General features: G+C 39.5%; 1 protein-coding gene across 2 annotated transcripts in view; it reads left to right on the forward strand.

Annotated features, from left to right (window-relative positions):
- Positions 1-10460, forward strand: part of LOC138961628 (src substrate cortactin-like) — a 30578-nt gene extending 20118 nt beyond the window's left edge. For both annotated transcript variants that reach the window (XM_070333300.1, XM_070333301.1), the window contains 3 exons: positions 1558-1930; positions 3801-3856; positions 5170-10460. In XM_070333300.1, coding sequence (XP_070189401.1) covers positions 1558-1930; positions 3801-3856; positions 5170-5250 — 510 coding nt within the window. In that variant the 3' untranslated portion in view covers positions 5251-10460. The remainder of the gene's footprint in view (positions 1-1557; positions 1931-3800; positions 3857-5169) is intronic.
- Positions 10461-10728: the final 268 nt, after the last annotated feature.

Raw genomic sequence — 10728 nt, forward strand, 5'->3', positions numbered from 1 at the left:
CGGCCTATTATTCCAAGTCACACGGGTATTTTGGTGGACATTTTTTATCTATGCCTGTACAATTTTGCCAGGAAAGACCCTTTTGTCAATCGTGGGATCTTTAACGTGCACACCCCAATGTAGTGTACACGAAGGGACCTCGGTTTTTCGTCTCATCCGAAAGACTAGCACTTGAACCCACCACCTAGGTTAGGAAAGGGGGGAGAAAATTGCTAACGCCCTGACCCAGGGTCGAACTCGCAACCTCTCGCTTCCGAGTGCAAGTGCGTTACCACTCGGCCACCCAGGGGTGGGTTGGCAGATGGCACTGACTACCCTATAAATGCCCTACGTGTCCGATGACGGTTACACCATGCGAGTAAGAGCCGCATTAAAAGCTCTAGCCCCGGGGTGGGACCCCCGTTAAGAAATCCCCCATGTGTTCCCAGGGTTAGGTTTTTGAGCCAGGAACTAAGGGCAGGGTAACCCTGAAAGAAACCTAAGGGCTAAAGTCGGAGGATCTGGGCCAACAGGCGCACCTTAACCAACCACAGATCCACGCAAATCGCAAAATCAGCGAACGACAAGAAGAAGAAGACATTTTTTGCTGAATTAATTGAACGGATTGTCATTGATGTCACTTATGAAGTAATTTCAACAACAAAATTCCCACTCTGCACAAAACCCAGCCAGACTGTTGATTTTTAGTATCTGTTCAAGTTGAAGGATGTTGTTATCCGGTGTAGCAGTCTCAACAGATCTGTGATAGTAAACAGAATCGCTTACATGAGAAGGAATGCTCCATTTTTTTGTAATTGTTATATTAAAGAGAGGTGGAGTCAAATTTTGTTGCTGGTCAAACTATAAGAGAATCAATGCAAATAGAAGTCTATAGTCACTGAAGGTGAAGATTCTGACAGAGATGTGAATAGAAGTCTATAGTCACTAAAGGTGAAGATTCTGACAGAGATGTGAATAGAAGTCTATAGTCACTAAAGGTGAAGATTCTGACAGAGATGTGAATAGAAGTCTATAGTCACTAAAGGTGAAGATTCTGACAGAGATGTGAATAGAAGTCTATAGTCACTAAAGGTGAAGATTCTGACAGAGATGTGAATAGAAGTCTATAGTCACTGAAGGTGAAGATTCTGACAGAGATGCGAATAGAAGTCTATAGTCACTGAAGGTGAAGATTCTGACAGAGATGCGAATAGAAGTCTATAGTCACTGAAGGTGAAGATTCTGACAGAGATGTGAATAGAAGTCTATAGTCACTGAAGGTGAAGATTCTGACAGAGATGTGAATAACTTCAGAAGAAAGTGGACCATCATGCGCTCGTCCCATTGTTTTATTGTTTCTGAATTTGTTTATTTCTTATTTTTTTATTTGTTAGTGTCAATGGCAATTTGCTAGCGAGTGTTGTCAAAGATTTGGGGGGCTTCTGCAGGTTATTAAACTCACACAAAGAATTGCATTAGGTTTGCATGCATCCTCTTTCGCTGTTTTTTGTCTTGGGCCTAGTGCTATCCAACCATCTCCAGCTGTGGGGTAAATATCTCTCTGATGACAATTTCCAGGAGAGATTACAAAAGGAGAGGTGGGAGGCGGAACAAAACAAAGCGAACGAACCCGAGCCTGAACCAGAACGAGAACCGGAACCACCCAAACCAGCACGGCAGTTACCTCGGGAACCGGAACCGGAACCAGTACACCAGGACGACAACCCATATGAGGTGGAGGAAGAGAACCCGTATGAGGTGGAGGAAGAAAACCCATACGAGTACAATGAGCAAGAGGAAGCGGTATCCCCGGCTAGCCCCCCGGCCCAACAGCATGTACCGGAAGAGTCACCGTACGATTTTGACGAAGATACGTACAATCGGCCAGGGGATGGCCCTGCTTTGTCAGAAGGGGGCTTGACTGCCATCGCTCTGTATGACTACCAAGCAGGTGAGAATTATTTACTTGTCGTTTTTTTTATTGCACTGTATGACTACCAAGCAGGTGAGAATTATTTTCCTGGTTTTTTTTTATTGCCCTGTGTGACTACCAAGCAAGTGAGAATTATTTACCTGTATTTTTTATTGCTCTGTATGACTACCAAGCAGGTGAGAATTATTTATCTGTCGTTTTTCATTGCTCTGTGCGACTACTAAGCAGGTGAGAATTATTTACCTGTCGTTTTTTATTGCTCTGTATGTCAGTGTGACTACCAACCAGGTGAGAATTATTTACCTGGCGTTTTTTTATTGCTCTTGATGACTGCCAAACAGGTGAGAATTAGTAACCTGTCCTTTTATTGCTCTTGATGACTGCCAAACAGGTGAGAATTAGTAACCTGTCCTTTTATTGCTCTTGATGACTGCCAAACAGGTGAGAATAAGTAACCTGTCTTTTTATTGCTCTTGATGACTGCCAAACAGGTGAGAATAAGTAACCTGTCTTTTTATTGCTCTTGATGACTGCCAAACAGGTGAGAATAAGTAACCTGTCTTTTTATTGCTCTTGATGACTGCCAAACAGGTGAGAATAAGTAACCTGTCTTTTTATTGCTCTTGATGACTGCCAAACAGGTGAGAATAAGTAACCTGTCTTTTTATTGCTCTTGATGACTGCCAAACAGGTGAGAATAAGTAACCTGTCTTTTTATTGCTCTTGATGACTGCCAAACAGGTGAGAATAAGTAACCTGTCTTTTTATTGCTCTTGATGACTGCCAAACAGGTGAGAATAAGTAACCTGTCTTTTTATTGCTCTTGATGACTGCCAAACAGGTGAGAATTAGTAACCTGTCTTTTTATTGCTCTTGATGACCGCCAAGCAAGTGAGACTGAATTACCCGTCTTTTTTACATTTAGTCAAGTTTTGACTAAATGTTTTAACATAGAGGGGGGAATCGAGACGAGGGTCGTGGTGTATGTGTGTGTGTGTGTTTGTATGTGTGTGTGTGTGTGTGTGTGTGTGTGTGTGTGTGTGTGTGTGTGTGTGTGTGTGTGTGTGTGTGTGTGTGTGTGTAGAGCGATTCAGAGTAAACTACTGGACCGATCTTTATGAAATATTTCATGAGAGTTCCTGGGTATGATATCCCCAGACGGTTTTTTCATTTTTTCGATAAATTTCTTTGATGACGTCATATCCGGCATTTTGTAAAAGTTGAGGCTGCACTGTCACACCCTCATTTTTCAATCAAATTGATCGAAATTTTGGCCAAGCAATCTTCGACGAAGGCCGGACTTTGGGATTGCGTTTCAGCTTGGAGGCTTAAAAATTAATTAATGACTTTGGTCATTAAAAATCTGAAAATTGTAATTAGAATTTTTTTTTTTTTAAACGATCCAAAATTATGTTTATCGTATTCTTCATCATTTTCTGTTCAAAAAAACATATAAATATGTTATATTTGGATTAAAAACAAGCTCTGAAAATTAAAAATATAAAAATTATGATTAAAATTAAATTTCCGAAATCGATTTTAAAACAATTTCATCTTATTCCTTGTCCGTTCCTGATTCCAAAAACATATAGATATGATATGTTTGGATTAAAAACACATTCAGAGAGTTAAAAAGAATAGAGATATAGAAAAGCGTTCTATCCTCCTCAGCGCAACCGCTACCGCGCTTTTCTGGATTGTTAATTTCACTGCCTTTGCCACGAGCGGTGGACAGACGATGCTACGAGTGTACGGTCTTGCGGAAAAAATGCAATGCGTTCAGTTTCATTCTGTGAGTTCGACTGAGCTTGACTAAATGTTGTATTTTCGCCTTACGCGACTTGTTAGTCTTTCCGTTGCTGATTATTTCACTTTGTTGCTGTTGCAGCGGATGAAGACGAGCTGAACTTTGACCCGGATGATATTATTACAGATGTTGAACAGGTAAGTGCAAGTTTTTATGTCCTTTTCTTGTTTGTTGTTATTGTGTTTTGTTGTTGTTTCTTTCTTTAGGGGGGAGGAGGTTCGGATCAGGTCATGGTAACTTTAATAATACAAACATGAGATATTACACTGGTGGTGCGTAACACAACAGATGCACAGCTAATAAAAGGTTACAGTCATTGAAATGCTTTTTGTTTTTTCAGCATGTGGATGTGCTCCAAGAAGTTTGAACATTTTGTTTCATTGCATACTTTTTAAAACAAAAAAACATCCATTTGTTCAGGCCTGGGAATGATACACCTTACGTCGTAAATACGACGAAGTCCTTTTCTAATTGTGTAAGAAAAGAGCCTCCGTGTGCCCTTAAAAATGCTGAAAATGCTTAAAACGCAAAATGTTCCCGTCAGTACTCGCAAACCACTGTTACTCATTCCCTGGCCTGATTTGTTACAAACAAGCATTGTTGCTTGTGAGAGAAATAGGTCCGAGACTGTTCAAACATGTCTGGAACAGGGGAGATAATAAAAAGGAAAAAATTCACTAACCTTGTGCGATTGACTGAAGAAATCAGAAGCCTGGTAGCTTTTCTTATTTCAATAATAATATTAAGAAGAAGAATACATTTCTTAGTCACTTCACCCTTGGCCGTTTTATGCTCCCCCTACTCTGGTTAGTGAAACAGACCTGGGAACCCATACGATTTCGCCGTATTTTGTACGCATGATTGTCTAGAATACAATCAGTACGATCAGTGGGGGAAAAAAAAGTTCCTAGACTACTTTTCTTGACGAGCGCATCCCGAAGCCGATCCAGTATTTTCACACATGATTACTGTTTTGGTCAGTAAACATGGAAAGAAGCATTTGTTTTAAATGTATTGGTAAACTTAATTAACGGTGCGACGGACGAGTGTGAAGCATGTCTGAATCATGGATGTTCAAATGCTGTGTGGAGTACGCTCATTTTTCTGAAAATACACCAAGTTTGTTTGAGAAAACTCCAAATGCAAAACAGGGGTTCCCATGTCTGGTGAAACTAAGATGATACCCATCCTGCCTGCTAACTCCAAGTGCAAAACAGGGGTTCCCATGTCTGGTGAAACTAAGATGATACCCATCCTGCCTGCTAACTCCAAGTGCAAAACAGGGGTTCCCATGTCTGGTGAAACTAAGATGATACCCATCCTGCCTGCTAACTCCAAGTGCAAAACAGGGGTTCCCATGTCTGGTGAAACTAAGATGATACCCATCCTGCCTGCTCAGTTTTGAACGTTCGTGCTAAAATGATTGTGACCTTGACCTTGCCTGTTTCAGATTGACGAGGGCTGGTGGAAGGGATCCTGCCACGGCAAAACAGGCCTCTTTCCCGCTAACTACGTCGAGTTGCAGCAGTAAAACTGAAAGTTGTTTGGTTTTCCTGTGGGGTTATCATGACTTCCATGTCAAAACGAATGCTTGTCAGCTTTACTTTGATTTGACTTCAGTGCTGCTGAAAATTCCATGTGTGACTGTGCGAATTGAAATTGAACGAGAGGGGCATGTGTGAATGAAACTGCTTTTTTTAGTTTGGGGGATCTTGTTATGCTGAATCATGAAATGAAGGCGTGGTTTGTGTATGTATGGCTGATGGTGTCTATTCAGAGAAGTCTCGGGTCACACAAATGTTGTTTATTTTCTGATGCTTTGCAATGTACGGCCCTCGGCGTGAGCGGACACCTGCAATATACGGACAGGTTTGCAATGGCCCGAGGGTGTCCGTTCATGAGAGGGACAGCAGTATCATTAATTTGGCTGTGTTTAAAAAAAAAAAAATGTTGGCTGTTAGTTTTTTTATTGTGACCTTTTTTTTACATTTTTTTTAATTATTGTTATATTTTTACTCTCTTTCTTCTTTTGGTCCTTCTTTTCGGAAAATCCACTACTTCCCCGGACTCGCGCAAGACGTCTTGAGTGGCGTTAGCATACATATATATTTTTGGTATATTTTGTGTGCCTTCATGAATTGCTTATTCTTCCCTTGATACATAGTTTCTGACTGCATTTTGATGCGAGTATTAGAGCCGCTTCGAAGGATCGTATGTAAGCAGCGATTGTAAAGTTAAGTCTTTGTAGATACTGTAAAATTGACCACACTTCATTTTATATCTAGCCTATTTATATCAAAATGTTGCGTGGTTGCCTTGATTTGGCAGTTGCATTTTTTCAATGTTTCTATCTTGCTGTAGAAATGGGCATTACGCGTTTCTTAATACCAAATACACATAAGTTAATCAAATTCAAGTATTAATACCAGGAGATGTTGAAGTAACAATGATAAGAATAAACTAGACTGGTATTATTTACGAATATTTGAAAAGAAAATGTGTCTGAATTTGTTTTCACTGATTGTCTGAGAATGATCAACGACTCTTTGGTATGTATTGCTGAAATGGGAACATGCTTCCAATCTTATTTGAGAGTCAATAATTGTGCAAATACACAATTTGGTTATGAATTTCATCTTGATAGACAATTCATGTTATGTACTTGCCGTTAAACAAAAAGATTTACATGAACTTTTTCACAATTGGGGAATTTTTTCTTCCTTTCAAAAACCCCATTTTGTACTGTAATATTAAAACTACACAATGATCCAAACTGATCAAAGTTTTTATATTTTGTTCTTTAAGTAACAACACACAGTTATAGAAATTCAAATGTACCTACAGATACTTGTGTATTGAATGCCTAATGCCTTGCTGGGTTACACATATTTTATCGTCATGCACTGTACAGCGCTCACTTGCAATATTAAACATGATTGTATAACTGAACACATTTATCAAGAAGTTTTGTTTTCTTCATTTTCCTTACATTTGACTGTTTTCTAGTCTTCCTAGGACTGTCTTGTCTGAGATCTCAAACGGAGTACATGTACTTTCGCTCTCCTTTATTGTCTCCCTTGTACTCTTCCTTAACTCATTGTCTCCCATATCCGTACCCACTCATATGGCTCTATCTGACCAGGTATTGATATATCCGCTCAGACTGTTAGCTTCAGTCGCTTCCTGTAACGTCCATCTAACGCCTGCATTCCAGCGTGTTGATACACAGTTACTACAAAGTTACTACAATTCTGGGTGACCTGCTGCAGCTGGTCTCGGCTAAAAAAAAAATTGGTCAACATAAGTGGGGTACAAAGTCTTATAATAAGACTACATTTCTGGTATATCAAACTACTGTATCCGTGGACACAAATAAGTATGCATGCAAATATTCAAATGCACGTACACACACACACACACACACACACACACACACAGGCATGTTTTCACCATGAAAAACAATATTGTTGCGGTTTGAATGCTATAACAGCATTTTACCTTTCAACAGGAATGGCATAACTTCATGTCAGTACATGTTGATTTGAAACAGCCAATACGTGTGTATCTATGCAGCAATGAGACTATTCCCTTCTGCTCAAAAACATCAATCAAGCAACTTTCGTAACCTGGCTACACCCATTCACTTCTCTTGCAGCATAAATATTGATTGGTTTTTGAAATGTCATGCCTGGCACGTACACAAACACACATTCTTTTGTGTGGTTTTAAAATATTCCATCCATAAAAGCAAGCAGCACATCCAGAGTTGCAGCAAAAACATCAGTATGACATCATCACACTTTTGATGCTACAAAAAATGACGAAAATGTTTTTTTGTGTTTTTTTATGCAATCAACGATACGAAGCCAACTTTACTTGAGAGGGGAGGAACTATGATCGGCTATGTCTATTGACTTGAACAGGTTTGAGATTTGTGTAGGCTTGAAACAGGCATTTTATTGTTAAGGGTTGCTCGCAAAGGGTTTTCAGTTACCAACCTGAAATTGGTCGCTGTGAAGTAAATTGACAGCTTGTAATTTGTATTAAAGACAGAAGTGCATTGTTTGAAAAGTGCTAACTCAAGAGGTTAATGATAGCAGGTGCTATTTGTATTCAGCTGCCATTATTTTTAGGAACATTTCATAAGGGGGTTGACACTGTACAGTCTAACATGCATGCATTCAGCACTGCTAACATTACTGTTCATGGTTAAATATATATGACTGTGGTATGTGTAACAGAGCAGTTAAGTGAGTGAGGAGATGAAGCAACAGGTAAAAACCGGCACGGTTGGCCTAGTGGTAAGGCATCCGCCCCGTGATCGGGAGGTCGTGGGTTCGAACCCCGGCCGGGTCATACCTAAGACTTTAAAATTGGCAATCTAGTGGCTGCTCCGCCTGGCGTCTGGCATTATGGGGTTAGTGCCAGGACTGGTTGGTCCGGTGTCAGAATAATGTTGACTAGGTGAGACATGAAGCCTGTGCTGCGACTTCTGTCTTGTGTGTGGCGCACGTTATATGTCAAAGCAGCACCGCCCAGATATGGCCCTTCGTGGTCGGCTGGGCGCTAAGCAAACAAACAAACAAACAAACATAAGGCCAGGGGGTTGACACTGTACAGTCTAACATGCATGCATTCAGCACTGCTAACATTACTGTTCATGGTTAAATATATATGACTGTGGTATGTGTAACAGAGCAGTTAAGTGAGTGAGGAGATGAAGCAACAGGTAAAACTAAAATATCAAAACTAAACGTTAATATGTTAAAGTATTCACTGAGGAACATGATGTGCACAAGCAGTCGGTACACACACATTCTCACTTCTGTATCAGTTATCTTGAAAGTTTCAGTAAATTCCTTTTCAATATTGTTCAGTTCAAGAGTCTTGTTCCTGAAGATCATAATGTGATCCTCCACCACGAAATGAGTCGCATGTCACCTTTGCATGATTTTCATATTTTTACATTTTCCTAAAGAGTTTTTAATGCTCTATCCAGTGGTGAAAACCGTTTTAGAAAAGAGCGAAAACTGTTCGAGTTATAAGCCTGTCACTAAGGTGACCCTCACACTGATACCAGACACTCCCCGGACTTATATTAAGCCTAGCGCAGAACCGCGCAAGGTGACATGCGACTTATTTCGTGGTGGAGGGTCACATATGTATAAAACATTGATAACAAATTAATTTGAATTTAATACTTGGCACCATATGTCAGGAATATTTTTTTCTGTGCACCAATTATTTTTCTATGCAAACAGTATGTCTTGCCAGGTACATTATAATCTTCATACCATCATTATGGGCGTTGCTTGACATCATAACATCAATTTGGAATATCTGGGGAGAGAATGGCAAACTTAAATTCCAAATTAAAAAAAAAAAAAAAAGACATGATTATGAAGCAATATGGCCAAAATTCTTCGCTGAGTGCATTGAGCATGAATAGTTATTTCTTGCTCTAAGAATTTTGTCAATATAATTATGGTTACCATTGGGCTGTTTCATAATCTTAGCACACAGGTTATGCTTTCAGTTGTAATCTAACCTTCTTACTCTTTAAGAATTTGGGCAATGTATGGTTACCGTTTGGCTGTTTCATAGTCTTAGAACACAGGTTATGCAGTTGTATTCTAGCTCCAACAATATTCTGATTTACCAACATGTTATTCTTTATTTATGATTTTGTTTGCTTATCGATCTTTCTATCTAGCAATTGTGGTTGTATGGTAATGCTTTGATGCTGAGGCTGAGGTGTGAACAAAAAGAGGCATTACATAAAAGGGTAAGTCTGGAGGGTTTACCCTGAGAGGACACCTTTGAAACCAAGCGTCCTTTTCTTGCAGGTGAGCTCTGATGACAGGGATGTGTTTGTTACTTGACATACATGTATTTCTGTTGGTTGTTACCTCAATACAGCTACTGCTGTAAATATGTGCTCTGTAACTGTATGTAAATCTGCTGGAACAAGCTTATAGCACACACGTTTTTACATTGCAGACTGCATGGACTTTTTTCCTTGAAATATTATTCTTCTGCGTTCGTGGGCTGAAACTCCCACGTACATTCGTGTTTTTGCACAAGTGGATTTTTACGTGTATGACCGTTTTTGCCCCGCCATTTAGGCAGCCATACGCCGCTTTCGGAGGAAGCATGCTGGGTATTTTTGTGTTTCTATAACCCACCGAACTCTGACATGGATTACAGGATCTTTTCCGTTCGCACTTGGTCTTGTGCTTGCGTGTACACACGAAGGGGGGATAAAGCACTAGCAGGTCTGCACATAAGTTGACCTGGGAGATTGGAAAAATCTCCACCTTAACCCACCAGGCGCGGTAGGGATTCGAACCCACAACCTGATCCGCCTTGGAATATGTTTTGACCCCTCTTTTATTTGAATGTTTTCTAGAAGCACATATCTTTTGTAATGCAATTTGTTGCTTGAATAATATGTAAATGACGTATTGGAACTCAAGATTCTACTAGTTTAGTGTAAAAGTACTTATACTTGATTGGGATTTTATTCTTGATTTTGTTTTATTTCAATCAATTGTATTGGTATGAGTTAAATTTGATTTTTTCCCTTTTCTATCAATTGTATTGGTATACGCCTGCCTTGAATCAATTTTATACAAATGTTTGAGGGGAAAATGATGTGATCGTGAGTGAATGGAAAAATAATCTTGTACATTTGTTTTTACACATAAAGCAATGCTAATAAAAAAAAAGTGCAAAGAAAAAGTACAGTATCACTCTTTTTGTCAACATTTTAACATTGCAATCATAATTATAGACTCTCCCGACTACTGGGGTATGTCGGAAGTTAGGCATTTCTTTGTGAGATTTTTTTCTTCTTTTCTGTCCAGCAAATATTCACTTGAACAATCACTGAAAGATCTTAGTTCATGGGCTGAAACTCCCATGATTTTTACGTGTACAATGATTTTACCCCACCATTTAGGCAGCTATATGTCTCTTTCAGGGGATGCATGCTTGGTATTTTTGTGTT

Source organism: Littorina saxatilis, linkage group LG3 (genome assembly GCF_037325665.1).
Source record: "Littorina saxatilis isolate snail1 linkage group LG3, US_GU_Lsax_2.0, whole genome shotgun sequence".
NCBI classification, from domain to species: Eukaryota; Metazoa; Mollusca; class Gastropoda; order Littorinimorpha; family Littorinidae; genus Littorina; species Littorina saxatilis.